The sequence below is a fragment of the Pyxicephalus adspersus genome, chromosome 2 (assembly GCF_032062135.1).
Source record: "Pyxicephalus adspersus chromosome 2, UCB_Pads_2.0, whole genome shotgun sequence".
NCBI classification, from domain to species: Eukaryota; Metazoa; Chordata; class Amphibia; order Anura; family Pyxicephalidae; genus Pyxicephalus; species Pyxicephalus adspersus.
Window position 1 is genome coordinate 59,461,543 of NC_092859.1, and position 22,697 is coordinate 59,484,239.

Consider the following 22,697-nt stretch of genomic DNA (forward strand, 5'->3'; position numbering starts at 1 on the left):
CCTATGATGGTCTCCTTGTTCGCCCCATGTCGGATTAAGGACATCATCATCATCATCAGAAGGAACAGTTTCTCTATATGTGCCGAAAGGAAGCAGCGGCCTTTTGGAGCCAGTTTTAATTGGCTCGTCTGGCTCAGAGTGTTCTGGTGAAAAGTAACTGGGGGGAAAGCCTGTGAACTGACTCTCTTCGTCAGATGACTGAAACAACTAAGCATTCCCAAGGAATGCTTGTAGCTCCGCCTCTCCAACCCCTCGGTGGGACTCTTTTACATACTGCCATCCACGTGACTTTTCAGCCGCTGATGAAGAACTAGGAGGAACAGGTGTATCATGGACTGTTTGGGACACCTATAAGGCCTGTGTCTGGGACTGGGATGAAGAAGGGGTACAATCACTTGACTCAGGCTGGGTTATGTACTCCACTACGTCTTGTTCATGGTGTGGCAATATTGGACGCCCACCAACAGCAGCACTTCTTGTTCTTGGGCCTGCAGCTAAAAACAAACTCATACTGCTTTGCTTGCCACCCCTGCCAAAGCTGCCCTTTCCTCTTTGGCCAGACATTGTAGAAATCGAATAGAAGTTTTTTCTGTGGCTTGATACCCTGCAAAATACTTTGTGGCTAATATGCTATATGTATATGTCAATTTGTACAGTAAGTGAATTTTTTTATTGGGGGGGAGGGGGGGTTGGCAAAAAAAATGCAAGTGCGCTGTGTGTGTTGTATTACTTTGTTTCAGTGGTGACGAAGTGTGATGCACGCAGTCAGCAAGGGGACCCTGCCTCTGGCTGCGTGTATGTAACACACTGACTGACTATTTATCTATCTATCTAGCTTTCTTTCTATCTATCGATCTATCAATGTATCTTGCTATCTATCTAACAGTGAAACACTCTACCCGAGTACAGCAGATTTCAGGACTGCACCAATACAGTACAATCCAACAATGTGACTAATAGTGCGAGTGTGACGCAGTCTAACAAAGTTAAGTACTTTTTTTCACTTTGACAAAGTAAGCCAAGCAGCACAGAAAGGTTGTGATGCTATCAGCAAATCTGTCAGGAGTGGTAAATGCAGGCACGCCCTGGCCTTATATAGGCCAATGGCTGCCTGTGTGGCATGCAGTGACAGACAGCCAATCGGCTGCCTGGCACAACAAACATGGAGGGGGGCATCCCTGTTGTTATTGGAGGGCCCTAGGCTGTTATTGGAGGGCCCTAGGCATCATGTCCCTAGGCATTGTGGGAGGGTCGAATTCGGGGCTTCGAATCCAGCAAAGTTCGGGCCGGGTCCACCCGAATTCGAACGGTCATATTCGGGTCAAACATAAGGACGACCCGAATTCGAACAACAACACTATTTCTGACTTAGTCACTGAGGGCCTCCTATCCAGGGAACATTTGAATGGCTATGTATACAAACATCTCCTCCATCACACAACTCTATGGTACCCTGCTTTTGCAGGCTTTCCTCTGCCCTCCTTACTATGTGGGTGCTTGAGAGTGTGAAATCAGGTTTGAATGTTGCACAAAAGATTATATCCCGGTGGTATCAGTGTCCATCCTTGATCATAAGATCTTTCCTCAAGTCTCTGGTTTATACTAAAGGTGTGGAAGGGAGGAAAGCACTATATTACTTTTTACTCTATCGCACAATGTTATGCTCTTCCCTTTATGTGTCCCCTGGGTCTATTTCTTTGCCCAGAGTAACAACCAGTGCAGTGATGCCGTGCCATTGGCCCTAATCGTCTCTACCTTTAGGACTCAGTAGAATTTTTCAGTTTGTAGCATATGGAAGAGCTGACAACTTTTTCGGCTGCTTATCTGGAAACCTGGAGTGAGTGGTTGCTCTTTGTGGAATCACCCTCCTTCAGAGGTTTATTCTCTTAACAAAGAGTTTTATGTCAACTGAAAAGGCTTGGACACTTCCTGTGTGTGTGTTTTTCTATCTATGCTCTTCTCTCTCTTTTCAGCTTCATACTTTCCCTCCTCAGTTTTTCTGTTACTCCACTCCCCATGTCTCTAAATTCTCAGAAACCCTACTGGGCTTCTTGGCTTATCCTTTACTTTTGTCCTTTTGTCTAGAACAATTTCATACATTGTTTCATGAAAAAGCAGCAGATCAGAAATGGTCACACCATTAAAAGAAGTTGCCATCTTTTCTTTATTTAGAAAGGTACATAAAACAGTAAAAAGTGGTTACTGGCTTTCCAGGAAACTGAATTGTGTGCGTACATTTTCCTTACATAATATGTTTTACATTATAAAAACCCTCCACAATAGTTCAAGAATATGTGACTAATTTTTAAAGGGCTAACAGCCTAATTACCAGAAAAAGGTGTCATTTTCACATAACTTATGTTATGTTTTGTGTTTATCCCATTTATAAAACAAGCAATGGGCTGAAAAAAAATGCCACTTAGCAAAATTACCATCTTTTGTGGATCACCATCTTAAGTTTTAAAAGCAGACAATTGCCAGATTTATCAAGTGCTGATCAACTTGATTGCCAATTTTTTGATTAACTTTAGCTTTTACATCCTTAAAAAAGGAGAATGCTATAGGTTACATTAGACATCAGTAGTATTGGTGTCAAACATTCTGACACTTTGGCAATTTGATATGGAATATTGGTGAGCACAACTGATGATACATGTTCTAGGACTAGAGGGCACAGTTGGCCTACTGCCATTTAAAAGTGCAATACAACTGGTGGTGATCGGTACACTATTCTTGTGGATTAGCAATTCACCATTGCTTATTTAGGGTAAAAAGAGTATGGTAGTCAATTGATAGCACCCTAAAAACTGCTTGCTTGAAGGTATAAAAGTGGCATGTAGTAAAATATAAAGAAACAAATTTGTGTTGTTCTTTTACCTGATTTGTATAGCTTCCTACAGTCTTTTGGATATAACAAATTTAATTATTTGCAGCAATAACAATAGACTTTTCATTTTTTTTTTTAATTATGTGGTGTTTCTCTCTCTCTCTCTAATATATATATATATATATATATATATACACACACACACACACACACAATTGGTGTTTCCCTATATATACAATTGGTGTTTCCCTAATCGAAAGGCCTTCTGTCTGTATCAAATTCTAACCATTCTCTTTCTCTATTTAAAATATAAAAAAATAATCTTAGGTATGGCTTTATTGCAAGAGACTGTTTCTGGTTCCCACTAATGCATCCTAAGTACAATATAAAATAATGTGTATGGTTGACAGCAGTGTCACTGGATGAATCTAAATACTTTACATAATGTAAAATACCAACAGGTAATATTAAAAAAAATAAAAGCAAATGGTATAGGATTTAAGATGTTCACAAAGTAATTCATTATAGTTTCACCTTTGTTGTCCATCATCTGAAAACAAATGCCTGTTTACTACTGTACATGATTGGACAATTGAAATGTCATGTCACTATGAGAGAAAGTGAAGTTAAATTCGCTCAACAAGGAAGACATTTTAGTGGAGTAGGATGGGAGAGAACCTGAATTTTGCTTGGTTTGTGTGTCCCCATTGGACAGATTTAACTTACTTTTAGTCAAAATGACAATATCAGTCAGTGGAAATCTCCTTAATGAAGGGACAGGTAAAACTATTACAGAACTTCTAACCCTTCTCTACACTACTAAAATATTTTTTTTTCAATCTGGGTATCTGGATTTACATTTACCTGTTTAAGAAGTTGTAAAACTGAAAAAAAAATGAAGGTTTGGCCAGTTATACTTACTGCTCATATGTATGAGCATTAAGGTTGATAGAGAAACTTGTACAAAATGTCTGAATGTCACAAAAATGTGGTTAAACAACAAGGTTTAGAAAAAATCACAACAAACCAAAACCATTTTTAAAAGTAATAAAGAGGCACTTGATTACAAATTGAAGTGTCATCTCACAACACTTTTGGACATAATTTGGATATTTTTGGACATAATTTGTGATTTCCCTTCAGCCTGGGACAATACATGTTTTCGCCATGTTCTCTGTAATTCTCTGTGTAATCTCTATTACGTAGACAGCTCCAGATTCCGAATATATGAAGGAATGTTGATGCGTCGTCAGCTAACAGTTCTCAAGGCACAATATTTTGATACACAGGTATAGAGGCCAACACTGCAGATATACTAGAACAGCCAATCTTAATGGTAAAGATTAAGTGGGAACTGATGCATTCCCTGCCAGCTTCAACTGATTGTAAAATTAACTAGGGAAGGTCTATGCTGGCGTGTAGCCTGATAGGCAAATATTTTCCAGTTTTGTAAAAAAAAAAAAAAAAAAAAACAGAAATTATCCTGTTTATTATTATCAAAATACATTATATTATAATTTTGAACTCATTAAAATCATTCCATCTTTTATATCCATTGGATATTCATCTGAAACTGTACCAGGTTTTCTTTTGCAACATAACCTAAAAAGGAAACAACTCTAATTAATAAGGTATATTTTGAATTAGGGCAAACCATAGACCTGTACATATTCATCCCTGCCCAATTTTTCTACTGTGTTTCTGCAAGTATGAACAGTGGAAAGAGTCAGACACTAATCTTAAATTATACACAGTGTGCAAAAGGTAATAAAAAAAGTTGATACTTAGTTGATACTTTAAATACCAGTTGATAATGGGATTAAGCTGTTTACCTAATGAAGTTCAAAGTGGCCCTGTCTCTGTAAAAGGCCACCAAAACATGTATACCATGCCAACATGTCTTTTCCTCTTTTTCCTCCTGTGCTGCAGTCAATTCCTGGTGACAGCAACCCATAAATACAGCCATTGAGGCTTGTTACAGTGTTTGGGCCTAGCAATTGGTTGCTCAGCCCAAGCAATGTCACAGAGGAGGAAGGTAAATTCACAAAGGGGGCATTTGTTATTTCTGATGCATTGGTAAGAGGGCAGTGAGGTTGATTTAATAAAGCAGTCTAGTTTTTAGGGAAGTTTGTCACAGATATTCTTCATTTATCTCTTATACATAGTGTACAAATAACACAATAAAACATTTAGACCTAAACCAAAGCATTTTCAAGAGTAACACGTTTGAGTTTAAGGGGCAGTAGGAATTTTATAACCACACATTAGTAGCAATATAATGTAATAAATACTTCCTTACCCTTTTACATTCTGAGTCTGGTCCATGGTTTCTGGTAGAGGTTTACCGAAGGTTTCTGGAAACAACAATACTAACAGTCCCATGATTACTGTCAGTGTTCCCATCAAGATGTAAGGCAACAGCCTATTATAAGCACCTGGTTAAAAGATAAAACATTAGGCATCACAAGTCTATTGTAATCTTGATTTGGTTTACCTAAGGATTCTAAATTATTTGCCAATTCTTTGTGTTAAAAAGGAGTTTAAACATTTAGGTTTCCTACTATATACATGCTTTATGTTTAAATTAGTATTAGTGTATAATAATAATAAATATTTTTAATATATATAACTAATAGTATTAGTATATAATATAAATTAGTATAAAATCCTATATTTTTATTTATAATTCATGACTATTCCAATGGCTATTCTGAATACCATAATAATTCATAGTTACATAGTAAATTAAGTTGAAAAAAGACATTGAGTCCAACCACTAGGATAATAAACATATCCTAGATAAAAACCCCATAGACATAGTTACAGCAAAAAAAAACCCTGGTACAAAAAAAAACCCTGGTACAATTTGCTCCAACAGGGAGAAAACTCGTTCCTAATCCCGTGAGGCAATCAGATGTTCCCTGGATCAACAGTCTCTGTTATCTTTATTTTAAAACTTTATTATCCAGTTAAGATAAGTTCTATGAAAGCATACAGCATTTTCCAAAAGCAATCTATGGTACTTGCTGAGATTACTTCCTGAGGGAGCCTATTCCACATTTTCACAGACCTTACTGTGAAAAATTATTTTGGGAGAATAGATTTAGTTCAGTTAATCTTTCCTGAGCTGAGCTCCTCCATTCCTTTTATTTGTTTAGTTGCCCTTCTCCGCTCTCTCCAATTCCACAATGTCCTTTTTGTGAACTGCTGCCCAGAACTGGACTGCATATTTTAGATGTGGTCTGACCAATGCTTTGTACAGGGGCAGGATTATGAGCCTGATTCATCAAGCCAAATCGGAAGCTCGACGTGCGTGCATATTCGCGATAAGGAATCAGAGCCCTAAAATCAATTCATCCGCTAAATACGAAGCACTGGCGTACTCGCACGGAAGTCATCAACTGAAGCGATCTCTCCAAATAGATGTGCGCAGCCCCGGCAGTTTCACACTGGTGAGCTTGCATTAAACTCACTGTTCCCCTAAAAAAACATTCTTTCTAATGGCACACATCTTACCCTTAGCCCTAATAAAATGTTTGGGCTGTTCAAAAGTTTAAAACATCTAAATGAGCTCGGAAATTGGCATATTTTAAAATGATTTATTTATTTCGGCAAGAGTTAACCGAGTTCAGCTCCTCTACATAGGCGCCTGTCTAAGCGCTTACGATGCCTGATCGGAGGAGCTGCCTGGGGGTAAATCTTGCGACTTTCTGCAGGCTAAACCTCGACTTTGCCATCGGACTAGATTTTCCCACAAAAGTCACAAGCACACACGCTCCTGTTTGCATATATATATATTTATTTATTGTGACACCAAGGCAAGATTGGAGGTGGAAGGGAGATATATTTGCCCAAGATTCTTCTCTTATGAGATATATTTGCTCAAGATTCCTCTTTTATGTGAGGTATATTTGCCCAAGATTCCTATGTGAAGTAGCAGGTGGAAGACTCTCACCTGGGAGATAATTAATGAAGAAGCACTGAGGGTGGGGATTTAACATAGAGCCAGGAGCTCAGTCAGTAGCTTGGCGAGACACAGACAGGGGTTTGTGTCAGTGCAGCTCTATATGGAGAGACACAGACAGGGGTCTGTGCGAGAGTTCAGCTCTGTTTGGAGACACAGCCAGGTGGACTGTGTGAGTGAGCTCTGCTGGAGACACAGACAGTCGGTCTGTGAGGGAGCTCGGCTGAGACTCAGAGACTCAAGTCAGTCTGGGTGAGTGAGCTCAAAAGTGAGTAGAAGGTTGCCAAAAAGCTTAGTTTTGAGCAGACAGGGAGAAGCCCTTTAGCTGATAGACAGGGATGTCTGATGTATAGTAATGACGATGATGTATACACATATACCAAGGTACCACTGTATATGTATATGTGTGTATATATATATGTTGTGTTTGTTGCCATATTTTTTGATTGCAAAATTCTACCTTTTTTACCACTTTGAAATGTTTGTCCTGCATAAATATTTTCTAATCGAGTTTTGCACCCTTGATAGGTCATAATTGCATATTGATTTGGTATTTTTTGAATGCAATATTTGATGGGCCATTTTTGAACTATTTTGGCTTTACATGGAAGTGTGGGTTTACATGTGTTTTGTTTGTTCTTTTACATTTTTTGTCATGTAAATTTAGTGGTGTGTGTGTGTGTGTTTTTAAATTTTAATGTGACGTTTTAGCAAATGTTTCTTTTGAATAAAGTTGTTTGTAAAATATTGTCTTTGTTTTTTTTAGGGGTTTGTTGGTATGTGATCTCCTTTCCAATTACCCAGGAAATACAGTTTAAAAAGTCAATTGTGATTTTTTAAAGCTGTTCCTTTCTCTGAATTGTTTGAAAGGCTAAAAACAGCACAATTGTCTTGTTAAAAGTTGTTTGATGCGCATAGTCGTGCGCCAAACTTCAGGAGTATGTAGCGCATAGTTGTGCACCAAGGCAGACCCACTATGTGCGCTTGAACTGTGTTTTACCAGTTAAAAAAATGCACCTCACTTTTGCAGTCTTCATTCAGGTAAGTTTTTATCTTTTTGTGTAAATTGCTTGTTTTGTGAACTCACTCATGCATGTATGTATAGATATAGTGCACATGAAGCAAAATATGTATGTATGCATTTAGATGTGTGTACATATACAAAGAAAAAAGAAATTATAGGAAGAAATAGGCAAAGAGGGCTTTTTGGACCATATTGCTTCACATGCTTAAAATTGAAAAGATTGCCTATTTGTTCCTATGATTTCTAATGTCATGGGCTTGGCTACAAGCAGCATTCATGAATGATATTGCTTCTGGTTAAAGGGGGAATCCACCTTATGTGTTTCCACTACCACGCTGAGGTGGTTAAGTCAATATATATAGTGGGGAAAGGTCTAAAATGCCATTCAAACCTGTAGAAACATCCTAAAGGGATGGAAAAGAAAGAAAATGTTTGGCACAAAGTGTATTTGTCCCTGGAAGCTTTATATAGTAGTACTATTTGTTTTGTGTAAACACCTAAATAATGCGTACACTTCAGTATTTAACCTCCCTAGCAGTTCATTTCTTTCCGGTTTATATGTCTAAAAGCGGTACATTGTTTTTCATGAAAATTTATTTTACAGTATAATATAATAGTATGAGAATAAAGTTTGAAACACAAAATTAATGTAAAAATAATAAACTAAATAAATATATTTTAATAAATATATTAATTTTTTTTTAAATACATATTATACTCATACTAATATACTGTAAAATAAATGTTCTTGAAAACAATGTATTGCTTTTACACATATAAATCCAATGTATTGCATTCAATACAGTTATTTTGTATTTAGTGAAATACAAATGGAGTTTAAATTTCCTGCCCCGCCGGCAAAGTACACACGCACCGACGTCACCGGGAACTCCCTGGTGACTCATCGGGTGCAGAAGCTGGCCGGAGGAAGAGAGAAGAAGACAGAGATGGCAGCGATGGACGGCGCGGGGCGCCGGTGAATCAGGTAAGGCTTTATTTACTATTACCTCCCATAGAATTACCTACCCTGAGTGTGACTCAGAGTTACCTCTTTTAGCAACTTTTTTCTACCCCGAGTCACACTCGGGGTTACCTCTAGGGAGGTTAATGAGCAACAACACTCATTTCCAAGAGAGCGTGACCCTGCTTGTGAGCTTGGCAATCAATGTGGTTTGATAGTGTGCTGGGCAACCTGGACCTCCTTCAATTACCATCAGGTGTGTTAGAATGAGTATGCAACTCAGCTGGACAGCTAATTGACAACCAGTTTGGACAACAAGTGGAAGTGTGATTGTATACAATAGTGCAAAGATCAGGCAGCACAGCACAATGACAACAAACCTAAAACACCACTACAAATGAACAGAGGAGTTGTGTGCCAGCAAATCAACATGAGTGCAAATGTCAGAAAAAAAAAAAAAAAAAAAAAAAAAAAAAAGAAATAAAAACCATGACAATTTATTCAGAAAAGGACTATGAACATAAGACATTCAAATACAAATATGTGACAATGGGACAAAGGCAACGAGGGGGGTCAAGTAGCAGTTTGGAGTGGAAACCATGCAGGCATTTGTACTTAACACTTGTGGAAAATCTGACAAAACATTGCTGAAGAATTGCTAAACAGAAACTGGCATTACAAACCAGGCACAAAAAAAATGCAGCAACAGATGAAACTAACAATAATGAGGCTTACAAAAAAAAAAAAAAAAAAAATCACATCAATGCATGGCATCCAAGCAAACTTACTTGATTAACCGGTAGGCGAGTTCACTAGAACTCGGGTTCGACTCGCAATAACAGAGCTTGCAACCGGGGCATACATGCATTTTATTGATAAATCAGGCCCCAAGTCTCAATCCCTGCAGTCTATTCCTCTTTTAACCCCCCTAGCGTTCTAATTCTGTCAGATTTTTGATGCAAAAAGTGATTCTATATTTTTTGCATAGAAATTTTTGTTTATATTGTAGGCCTGTAATTCTTAGGATTAACTCCCGGGTATAATAAAAAATAAATTTATTTATTTATATAATAAATATTTATAAATCATAATTATAAAAAATAATGAAATCATAGACCATAACAATGAAATTTATCAAAAAAACAAAGAAAAAAAAAAAAAAACTATTTTATCAAAATTTTCTCACTGAAATTTTCCAAACAAGGGTGCAATGTTAATGATAAATAATAATATAAATAAATGCAGATTTTAGAAAAAAATAATATTTACATTTTTAGTAGTCATCCTGGGTGTGGTAGATTTTGAAGCAGGGTGTTGCACAAAGTCCAACATCACAGTCAGGACAATAGAACCTGGTTTCTTTGCGTTTCTTCCTTCGTCATCGGTGTTTGAGCAGCAAACCACACACATCCTTGTAGGTGCTGCCTTTTTCTGGGTTGGTGGGATGTATTCAGTGAAGTGACGACCGGTCAGGCGTTCTGGGTTGACAACGGTGGAAGCACGATATCCAGGTCTATTCATAGCCACTGATGGTGTTTGGTGGTTCTTGACTATGGATTCGGAAACTTGCAAAATGAAATCTGAATGATTCACAGGCCTCTGACAATTTTTTCTGTACAGAACGTAGGCATTCCATAGGCACTGCTCAATTAGATGCCTGAAAATCTTTTTGAAGTACTTCCTTTGCTGTTTCCTCATCGCTTGGTAGAATGTCATGACTTGGTCAGCTCTGTCGACAACTCCCATGGTGTTTTTGTAGCGAATTATCACCTGTGGCTTCATCACTTCTTTCTCACAATTTGTGTGTACCAGAATGGTGGAGGCATCATGGATAGTACTCATCAGGCACACATCTTTCTTGTCACGACATCTGCAAACAGTGATGGCAGGTTGCGCTGGTTAGCCCTAACGGTTCCATAGGTATCTGTTCTGTGTTGCAGAAGGAACTCAAAGCTCAGGAGAGGTGTAGAGGTGTCAGTTGTGACACAAAAGCCCTGACCTAGCAATGGCCCAATGAGGGATAGCACTGAAGATGTTGCAAATCCATAATGGCTGTATCTGGGGTTGAACTTTGTCCCTTTTCCAGTGTACAGTACTGTATTCCAGATGTAGCCAGATAAGGATTCACACAGCATATACGTTTTCACGCCAAATCGTGCCCTCTTTGACGCAATGTACTGCACCCAGCTGAGCCTCCCCTTGAAAGCCATTTGACTTTCGTCAATGCTGACATCTTTTTCTGGCACATAGGTTTGCTGAAAATTTTGTAGATGCATCTGAGACACTTCCCAAATTTTCTTCAGTTTTGGTGCAGGATGGGTAGCCTCATCATATTTATCATTGTTTGCCGGTGCAGGTACTTCAGGATGATGGAAAATGCGGTATTCTGGCATGACTGTGCCAAAGAATGGGGTGGCAATCATTTTATTCTTGGACCACTACCACTTCTGCACGGGTTTGCCCACAACTCCCTGCAGGATCACCAAGCCCAAAAACAGCCAAATTTCATCCTTGGTCACAGGTTCCCATTTTCTGCTTCTTGCAAACCTCAGGTGTGGGGCACCTTGTTGTTGTCCAGCGTACCTGCATAAAACAAAATAAAAAAGGTATTTTAAGATATGTTCTTTTATAGTGTGGTGAAGGTTGCAAGTAATATGTAAGCAAACACAAAGCAGCCTATATGTTTGCATAAAAAAAAAATTAGCAAAAAATTTCAAAAAGTTAGCAAACAGAGCAGCACACATGTTGGCATGACCATTTTTTAAAAAGTTAGCAAACACAGAGCAGCATACATGTTTGCATAAAAAAAATAGCAACACATTTCAAAACGTTAGAAAACACAGAGCAGCATGTTTGCATCAAAAAAATTTTGCAAAAAAATTTAAAAACGTTAGCAAACAAGAGCGGCTTACCTGTTTGTCTCCGCAACAATTTTTTCGATAACTTCATCAGTCGAAAACAACTTCAGGTATGCCAGGGGGTCATCGCATTCAGCCTCAATTTTCATCCCAGGTGCGCCAGTGAATTGAAATCTTGGCGGTGCTGCCTGATCAAGGTCAATGGAGCACCATGTGCACAACACTGACCTCAGGTTCAGAATCGTTGCTCAGTTCACTTTTGCTGTCTGATTCACTATCGCTCGATTCCACAAGGGTCTCCAAATCGCTATCGCTGCTTTTAAATACCTCCAAAACAGCGCTTGCGCCAGCGAGATCCCATTTGGATGCCATGTGGTCTCCAGCAATCAGTCAGGAACAATCAAGGTCAAAGACAAATGGCCTGATTTATTAAAGCTCTCCAAGGCTGGAGAGAATACACTTTTATCAGTGAAGCTGGGTGAAACAGAAAACCTGGAATGGATTTCCTAAAAGTCACCAGCTATTTGTTAGCAAATGTTTTCAATTCTGGCCCAGATTCATTCCAGGTTTGCTGGACCACCCAGTGTATTCTCTCCAGCCTTGGAGAACTTTAATAAATCAGGGCCAAAGTGATGAAATTATACATTCAGGAAGTGATTTATAAGTCATCAAAAGGTCGGGGCTAATAGTAGGCAAAATGAAAATCAGGGCACTGGGCAATGATGCTTGATGCACTAAAATGTGTATTTATACATTTTTTTTTGTGTTATGTATATTTTACTGTAAAAAAAAAAAAATATTTAAATTTAAATTTCCCGCCCCCACAATCAATCACTCCACCACATTACCCGGAAGATGTCACATCTTGCCGGGTGATGCGATGGGGATGGGGGACCCTGCTCACTCCCGAAACCACCATCGATGCTGCTCGCATCACCCGAAGGATGCAAGCGTCACATCTTCCGGGTGATGCGAGCAGCAATAGTAAATTCCAGGGGTGATGCCAGCGGGAAATCACCGTTGACATCACCCCCGGAATTTACTATTGCTGATTGCATCACCAGTTAGATGTGATGCACCATGCAGAATTCCTGCATGGTGCATCGCCTCTGACTTAAAATAGGTGCAGCGGCCTGTCTGGAACCCGGGTGGCATTTAAAAGCAGATTACTCGGTAATCTGCTTTCAAATTTCCCCCCCAGGTATGCCCCCCGACGGACAGACCCCCCGGCATCACAGCGGGATCGTCCAATCGCGGCTGGAGCGCGGGGCACAGGTAAGAGGGGTTTCCAAAGTTACCCCGAGTGTGACTCGGGGTTACCGCTTTTTGCAAGTATTTTCCACCTCAAGTCTCACTCAGGATTACCGCTAGGGGGGTTAATACAAGAAAGTACTTTGCTAACATTAGATATTGCAGCTTAGCATTGTCATAGTTAAAGGAAACACAATATGAAAGCTGAAGACACAGAACAGAGCTACACTGAACAGAGCTACACAACCCAGGGACAAGAGTACTGAGTCTGATATACCCAGTCAGGTGAACACAAATCTTGTGGTAGAAGGTAAGTGCCCGTTAAATGTAATAGGAATTCTGTAACTGTGTGTTGCTGTCCACACGAAATGTCCATCACAGGTTATTAGCCCTGATGGGTATGTAATACCCCCCTGTGAGTCCAGTACACGAAAGGTTACAATGTCATTGCAGAGCAGCAGGTTGCGTTTACCGGACATCACATGACCCGTGTAATGCTTGGTGTGTTGGGATAGGTCGGTGTGTAGGGTTCATGACCTGTGTGTGTGTGCTATATGAGAGGACAGGGCAGACTTGGCACTCATTGTACTGGGATTGTCAGGGGGAACTGAGAGCTTGTATGGATTATCAAGGTCTGCACGTGTGTTACACCTCCACTTCATCCTATTTATTCAAATTCCCCAAGAAGTAGGTCTAATACATGTACAGTGGAGGTGAAACAAACATAGGAAATGCACTCAGCTGCCTTTTTCAGAGCAGGCCAAAAGCTGGTGGGCAGTGGAACATTGCCCCCTTGCACTGGTGGTCAGCAAATTCAAAAAGAACCCCAGCTGAGAATCACTGCAGGAAATTGCTGATTCAGGGAATACAGGAAAGGCAGAGGGAGCTTAGGCAGCTAAACGCATGGCTTAAGTCCTGGTGAAAAAGGGAAGGGTTTGGGTTCATAGAGCACTGGTCTGACTTTTCATTGGGGTACAACCTGTATGCCAGAGATAGTTTGCACCTAAATGAAAGGGGGTCTGCTGTGCTAAGAGAAAGATTTAGGGAAATGGTGGAGGGATATTTAAACTAGGACAAGGGGGGTGGGACAGTTAAATAAGGTCAGGGGTCAGCTACTAATGGACTGTGGATTGGGGATAGTTGGGGTGGAGGGTTATGGATAAATATATGAAGCTTCCCATGTTACAAATTAACATTGGAATGTGTAGTACTAGTACTGAAAAACAAAAGGATTTGGCAAACAATGCTAGTAAATGCAGCAATGGTTTAAAAAGCTTGTTCACCAATGCTATAAGTCTGGAAAACAAAATAGGGGAGTTGGAATTAATGAATTCTGGCTTTGTTCTTCACATAACTGGGCTGCCAATATTCCTGGTTATACTCTCTTGCATAAAGACAGAGTCAAACGAAAGGGTGGTGGTGTCCGTCTGTATGTGAGAACTGATCTGAAAGTGGGCGTGAAAGAAGAAATTGCGGATGAAACAAGCAATGAGATCGAGGCATTATGGGTTGAGTTGAATAACACGCAATTAATTATTGGAGTCTGCTATAGGCCCCCCAGTGCTAAGGAGAAATGAAGAATCAACTACTTGCACAGACAGAAAAAGCAGCAAAAAATGTAAGTGTTTTAATCATGGTGGATTTCAACTAGCCTTACATTGACTGGAGTAATGGCACAACAGGAACAGCAAAAGGGAGGAAATTTTTGAATTTAATACAATATAATTTTATGGTACAGTTTTTAGAAGCCCCAACTAGAAATGATAATCTGCTGGACCTAGTTCTTTCTAACAATGCAGAGCCTATAACAAATATGCATATAAACGGGAATCTGGGTAGCAGTGACCATTTAATGGAAGTTGTAAACAGTAAGCAAAAACAGGAAAGATAAAAACATTTAATTTTAAGAGAGCAAAGGACAATATTATCCTCAAAGAACACAGAACAGAAATAAGAATGTTTCAAGTCTGTTCTACAAAAGCACACTGAAAGTTATATTCCATTGGGTAATAGGTTTAAGAGGATAAAATTTAAACCTATGTGGCTCAGAGCTGATGTTAAGAAAGCCATAAGGAACAAGAAAAGGGTATTCCAAAAATATGAAAAATGAAGGATCACCTTCATCGTTTGAAATCTATAAAGAAATATAACAAAATATGTAAAAAGGAGATAAAATGTGTAAAACGTCATTGCAAAGGAAAGTAAGGCAAACCCCAAAACATTTTTTAAATATATTAATAGAAAAAAAGATAAGATCTCAGCATCTAGGCCCCTTAAAGGATGTCTCTGGGTTGGTTACTGGGGATAAAGAAAATGCAGATTTACTAAACATTTTTATTTAGCTCTGTAAAGGTAAATGGCAGACATCAAGTCCAAATTCATAATAGCAATGTCACTGCCTTAAAGGAGTCACAATGGCTCAAAATTGATATGATTGAGAAACAATTGGGCAAAATTAAGGTTGACAAAGCACCAGGACCCAATGGATTAAATCCATGTCTTCAAAGAGCTGAGCTCAGTTATTTCAAAGCCATTATTTCTAATTATTAGAGACTCTTTATTCAATGGCATGGAACCAATGGATTGGCGTAAGACCAATGTGGTTCCCATCTTCAAAAAGGGAGCAAAGTCATTACCAGGTAACTACAGAGCCGTTAGTTTAACCTCCATATTTGGAAAGGTCCTAGAGAGTTTGATAAAGAAAAACATAGAGGAATTTCTGCTAGAAAATAATAATATAAGTGATAGTCAGCATGGCTTCAAGAAAGACTGAAGTTGTCAAACAAATTTACTCTCTTTTTATGAGGAAGTAAGTAAACAGGTAGACAGTGGCAGTTGATATAGTGTACTTAGACTTTGCTAAAGCATTTGAAACTGTACCCCACCGATGGTAATATGCAAGTTAGGGTCAATAGGTTTAGAAAAGTCAATCTTTAATTGTAGAGAGAACTAGCTTAAAGACCACATCCAGCAAGTTGAAATTATTGATTCATATTCTGAATTGTCTAAGGTTATTAGTGGTGGTACCCCAGGCTTCAGTGTTTGGACCTTTACTGTTTAACATATTTAAAAAAAATATATAAAGTTTGGGATTAAAAGTACAATTTCTGCGTTTGCAGATGACACCAAACTATGTAATAGAATTAGATCCATACAGGATGTCTATAATCTACAAGCATACCTGGATGTACTGTTTGATGTTTATTTCCCTAGTGGTTGAACTTGATGGACTTTTTCCAACCTAACCTACTATGTAACTATTGTGATGGAGTGTCCTAAAAATGGCAGGGAAAGTGCATTAATGGCTCCAGGGAATTAAAAGTGTTAATTGATTAATAGGTTTTTAGAAAAGAAACAGGTACTTTAGGGCCCTGGAGCCCAAGGGAGTGAAAGGGTGGGTTCCTTGGCCCAACCCAACCCTGATTTGGGTTATATTTACCTGAACTCAGGTGCAAAGAGAGTGAGTGATCAACCAGAGGCTAAGGGGAATTTCATCAGCAAGAGGCTGAGAGAGAGCCAGAGTGGATTCCAGGCTGAGAAAGAGCCAGAGTGGATTCCAGGCTGAGCGAAAGCCAGAGTGGATTCCAGGCTGAGCGAGAGCTAGAGGGTTCTAGGCTGAGAGAGAGCCAGAGGGTTCCATGAAAGCCAGCAGCCAAACCGTACTACAAAACTGTGAGTGGAACAGTACTGATATAGTGTATGTGTAAGAGAAGAGAGGGCACCTAAGTGAGGTAGCCAGATGCCCAGCCAGGGTACTGTTTATTGTCTTGTTGTGAAGTGCTGGAGAGTGTGCTGTAACACTTGCCTAAACAAATAAAAACTGGTGTTATTTTGGACTTTTGGAGTCTACTGCCTCTAATCTGCCCTGTAAGCATTCCGTTACAATAAGCGATCCCCCTATGCTTTGTAGACTCCAAGTCTTGAACCCAAAAAACACCCAAACAGGAAAAAAAGCAAAAACAGACAGAGAAAGATCATTCCAAGAGGCCTGGAATCATTAGGAGAGATTGAATGCAATAGGAAAGTGTTATGTATTCTGAGTAATGAGTGTTGTGTGTCACAAATCAAGTGTCAGAGGGCACTTTGAAACCAACAACAAAAGTGTTGTCAAACTTGGTGAAACTGAAAGAAAATAGTTTCTTGAAGGAAATTAGGAAAATATTATTTCCAGTATCTTAGTATTTGCAACTATCTTAATATTCTTTTATTATTATTAGAATAAAATTATTCAACGCATCTCTAAGATGCCACTTAGCAGAAATACTGGTAAAGATCGAGTCCAGTGCATGGCAAGTGATGTTAGTCAGCAGCTCACCACTGACTTACAAAAGACAGCCTGTTACTCCATGTGCTTGGATGAAAGCACAGATATAAATAATCATGCAAGGCTAGCAAGGTAATTTTGCATTATGCTGTTGGTGACAACATGGGAAAAGAGCTGGTGAAACTGGAGTCTGCCTGAAAGAACACAAGGAATAGATAACTACAATGTTGATGGAGGCTTTTTTGTCATGAGATATGAGACCAAAAAAAGTGGTTTCAATTACTAGTGATGGGGCACCTTCTATGGTGGGGGTAACTCCTGGATGCATACTGTTCTTTGTTAAAGAAACAAAACATCAAGTCATTCAGTTCCATTGTATTATACATCAAGAAGCTCTATGTGCCAGGTGTGTGGTTTAGGTTCAGGCACAGTATAATTGTTTACAATAATGTACAGTGGCTGAGCAGAGGAGGAGTCCTGCAGAGATTTCAATTTCATGGATGAAATTAGGCTGTTTATGAATGAAAAAAGGCAGGAATGTGCACACCTCAGTGATATGGCCTGGCTTACCAACCTCGTGTTTTTTACAGTACACTCCATTGTACTGAACAAACAACTACAAGGTGTAGGGAAAACAGCAGAAAGGATATTTGTGATAAAAAAAAACCTTTGAGAAAAAACTTTAGGTTTTTAAAAGTGACCTTGAAAGTGGGCTGCTGACATTTTCCCAAATCTAAAAACGCATTTAGAAAATTTTACAACATTTGCAGACAATTCTACAAGCTAAAATGTAGAATTCTCTTCCAAACAAATTTAAGTCAAAGAAAGCACTTGGGATTGCTTTCTTTACTTTGTTTGGATCATCTTATGCTTGTGAGCTGCTGTTTTCAGCTTTGAATTATATCAAATCTGACACCAGAAACAGATGACCCGAGTGCTGCATGTGTTGCTCTCAAACTTCCAAAGTATGAGCCAAGGTTAGAAAAATTATCAGTATGCATAGAACAGCGAAAATTAGAATAATTCTTTAAAAGCATGCCAAATGCAATCTTTTACCTTTCAATAAAAAGTTGTTCATATCATTAAAAGCTCTGGTATTGTTTTCTTTTAAGACAAAAGATGTTAATGTATGAGTTGCTTTTTGTAAACTAAAACCTCAGTATTCAAGGTAAATGTGCTGTGTTGGCACTTTGCAAAAAATATGTGGGTTTTGGGTTGCAGTTTGGGCATTCAGTCTCCAAAAGGTCCATTCCTAAAAGACCATTCAGAATATAATTCATTAATCACTAGTCTCTGGATGCAGTCTTTAAGCCAGTTCTCTACACACCTGAAGGAGCCTTTTCATCAATGGAATAAAACTCCCGATCCCACACATGTGCAGTGAGATCGGCAAGTTTTTCCAAATCTAAGCATCCATTCTGGCGCCTGTGCAGTGCGAGATCGGGTGAAGCAGGATGAAGAACACGGAAGAAGAGAGAAGAAGATGATGGCGCCTGGTGCTCACTCTGTGCCTGGCCGAAAACGGATACCGCAACAATGCAAGAAACCTCTCAACGGATAGAGATGATCTGCGGGATTGAAGGTAAGTGTGATTTTTTATTGTTTTGGGTTTACTTTTGCATTAAAAAGAGTGTAAATTTGTTTGACAACCATCACTTAGCGGGGGAGAACAATTACCTAATGAAAATGTAAACCCAAACAATAAACTCCTATTTGCTCCTTTTATTAAATTTAATAATAAATTTTAAATAAAAAACACAAAAATTTGTAAAAAAAAATATAGGTAAACATGTAGTGTAAGGGAACAGTAGTATGTATATTACATATATAAAATATAATTATATATATATTTTATGATTCCAGTACAAAATTTTTTGCATTTCCCGCCAACCTGCCACCGCACCATTGCATTTACTTCTGCTTTAAAAAGAGTGTAATATTGTTTGACAACTTTGGTCTTTCTTGAATCCATGCTGACCATCACTTATAATATTATTTTCTAGCAGAAACCCCTCCATGTGGTTCTTTATTAAACTCTCTAGAACCTTCCCACTATAGAACATAAACTTACTGGTCTTTATTTTCTTAGTAAAAACTTTGCTCACTTTTTAAAGCTCTTACTTGCATTCCATTTAAAAAAAGTCAATAACAAAATTGGCAGGGGTTACACTAACTGGATTTGTTACAGTTTGTACAAACAAAATATTTCTACAAAGCAGGGGGAACAATTACCTATTGAAAATGTAAACCCAAACAAAAAACTGTTATTTGTTCCTTTTGGTATGGTAAATTTCCCACTAAAAGTATTTTGGTATACTTTTTGATATGTTCAAAAAACACTTGTTAATTATGTCAGAAATTCCATGTTCTCCTGTTGAACCTAACTAGGTCTCCTGTTTATTATCTTGGGACCGAAGAATGATCGGTCTTTATTGTGTGAAAAATAAGGATAGGAAATGTGCAGAACTCAAAGAAGATGCAATAGGTTCATGAAACAACTCACCAAGGTAAACAAAGTAAGGAGAAATTACACTTCCTACTCTTGAGGACATAGAACCAATCCCTACACCCATGTTTCTTATTACAGTAGGGTAAAGTTCAGCTGTATAGACATAAGCCATGGAAAAAGCTGCTGTTACTCCAAATTTTCCTATCATCACCATGCAGGTAGACAGGATGTGCAGATCTAAAAAAAAAAAAAAAAAAAGTTCAAAGATTTAATTAAAACAGCATTGTAAAATGTTTTAATATGTATTATGTTTTAAATGTATGTATTAGAAACAATGAAACTGTAGATTTAAATTAAAAAAACAAAACTCCTACCTATAGGTACTAGTTGAATAAGAAGCAACACCACACCACCAAGGAGCATTGTTCCACACATGGAATATCGTCTTGGTACAATTCGGAGCAGCTGCCATGCTATTATGTATGATGGAACTTCAATGGCAGCCAGAAGGAAACAGTTAAGAAATGGGTCCCCATTTAAATTTGGGGTGTTTAAAGAAACACCAAAATACCCAATGGATACAATCAACCTGTAATAATAAAATAGTTTTTTTAAGTTATGATAAACTGAACAGGAACTTTTAACATAATTATGTCCTACCACCACTGCACCTACATGTACTACACCCTTTAGCATCACTGCAACAACATACCAGTATTGCACCAATACCAATGCTCACTACTTTACTTGCCAACACACATTTCCACCCAACAATATGCACTTGACTGCACCAACGTGCAATTCTTGACAATGCTCCTGGCCACTGCACCCATGCAAACTTTGATACTCCCCTCTTAACACTGCCACAATAGCACTTCCTTACTCTGTTGCAATGCACCAACACATTCCTCTACTTTCTCCACTACTGTACCAACAAGCACCTCAGTATTTATCTTGTCATCAACTAAATGTTAAACTCCTTATCTTCTTATCTTATCCTCTTATTTGTATCCAGACTTAAGCTGCGTACACACTTGCAATTTTTGTATGTATGTATGTACAGCACCGTTCATGCATCGTGCAGTCCCTTGTCGTTGGAAAGGATCGTGAAAGATCCTTTTCAACGACAAGGGACTGCACAATGCATGAACAGTGCTGTACATACAGCACCGTTCATGCTCTATGGAGAGGGGAGGGGGAGAGCGACGGAGCGGCACCCTGCTGCGCGCTCTCCCCCTTCCATTTCATTAGGATTGGTTGTCGTCCATCGTCCGTGGATCCGGCAGGACGGTCGTTCGGACGATGGACGACACCGACTGTACACACGGCAGATTTTCGCCCGATATTTGGCCGATGCCGATTATCGGGCGATAAAAATCTGCCGTGTGTACGTAGCTTTAGCCTTCATTTGAAATCCAAAGAAACAAGCTCTTTTTACTTATTTATGTAAACCATTACTGTCTTGTAATTACTGAGAAACTATAGAAAAACATTTCTTCTGAACTTACCAAAATAATATAGTAAGGATAGTGATGATCCGTATGTTGTGCGTTTTAACTAAATCCAGAATGGTGTGGCGTTTGTTTAGTCGCTGTTTTTCATCTAGCTATTTGGAAAGATGAAATTAAAGATTATATACCCATTTAGTTGAGGTAGAGAGAGAGAGAGAGAGAGAGAGAGAAAGAATGTATTGTATGTATGTATTAGAAAAATGTATGGGTAACAGAATTTTATGTTTTTCATTTTCCATTTGGCTCTCCCTTGGGCAATGTTTTTTCATTTAGAGATTTCATTCACAACATAAAAATGCAGTGGATAAAAAACAAAGGCAAAGACAGTTTCCTGTATATGGTCTGGGAGCATTATTTCTATGTATATACAAGGGTTTGCTGAGATGTTCCTGGCTTTGCCCAGAAAGCAAAGAGTCAAAGGTATGAAATAACCCATTTATTCAACAAATACCCCCTTGAGACTGATGTACTTAGTACAGCGTAGTTGAAGCTTTTCTACACAGTTCAAATAAAAGTCCTTTGGTTGGGCAAACCAGCTCTCAGCAGCATCCTCTATGTCAGAAATGTCCTCAAAACGTTGCCCCTTCAGGTGGTTCTTCAAATTTGGGAACAGATAACAGTCTGAAGGGGCCAGGTCAGGTGATTAAGGGGGATAATGGATCAATTGGAAACCCAGGGTGTTCAATTTGGCAGCCACAACGTTGGACGTGTGCGCAGGTGCATTGTCCAGAAAAAAAAAATCCCTTTGGTCAACTTTCCACGGCTTTTCGTCTTAATTGCCTCCTACAGCAGGTCCAGGAGGTTAGCATAATACTGTCCAGTGATACCAGAGCCCTGAGGTAGGTAGTCCACCAACAGAATACCATCTTTGTCCCAAAAAACGGACGCCATTACTTTTTTGGCTGATTTCTGGGTTCAGAACTTTTTCGGCCAAAGGGACCCGCTGTGGCGCCATTTATTTGACTGTTCCTTGGTTTCAGGATCATGTGCATGTCCAAGATGGTGGTGATAAACCCAACACACTCCAGTGACATGTCAAATATCGGGGCTATTTTTTTAAGCTTTTAAGGACACTTCTCCCCCAGTGTTTGTGACATCTCAGTGTGAATGTCCTTTGCTGACTTTCTCTGAAGAAACAAAAACTTCATGACGGCCCATAACTCCAACGACGTGAAACTTGCTAGTGCCTCTGCCATCACAGCTTCTCACTAAAAGATAAAACAGTTTTAACCCCCCGAAGCGTTCTAATTCTATCCAAATTTCCATGCAAAAAGCGGTACATTTCTTTTGCATTGTAGGCTATAATTCTTAGGCATAACTCCCTAAAATATATCCAATATTTAATAAATTTAATGATAAACTTTAAAAAAAACAAAACAAAAATCTGTTAAAAAAAAGTAATTAGGCATGTTATGTAAGTGTACAGTAGTATATTATATGAAATGTTTTTTGTTTTGGCCTCAATACAGCTATTCTGTATTGAATCCAATACAAAATTATTTAAATTTTCCGCCGATCCGCCCGCCCGCACCGTCGCATGCACCAAGGTCACCAGGAAACCCCAGAGATCGTCTCTGCATTGCGCAGC

At 38.8% G+C, this 22,697-nt stretch overlaps 1 protein-coding gene across 1 annotated transcript in view; it reads right to left on the reverse strand.

Annotated features, from left to right (window-relative positions):
• Positions 1–2,146: 2,146 nt before the first annotated feature.
• Positions 2,147–22,697, reverse strand: part of LOC140323612 (solute carrier family 22 member 4-like) — a 44,168-nt gene continuing 23,617 nt past the window's right edge. Inside the window, exons 6-10 of the mRNA XM_072400838.1 lie at positions 21,107–21,204; positions 19,973–20,187; positions 19,653–19,835; positions 5,127–5,262; positions 2,147–4,429 (exon numbers count right to left, since the gene is read on the reverse strand). Coding sequence (XP_072256939.1) covers positions 4,339–4,429; positions 5,127–5,262; positions 19,653–19,835; positions 19,973–20,187; positions 21,107–21,204 — 723 coding nt within the window. The 3' untranslated portion in view covers positions 2,147–4,338. The remainder of the gene's footprint in view (positions 4,430–5,126; positions 5,263–19,652; positions 19,836–19,972; positions 20,188–21,106; positions 21,205–22,697) is intronic.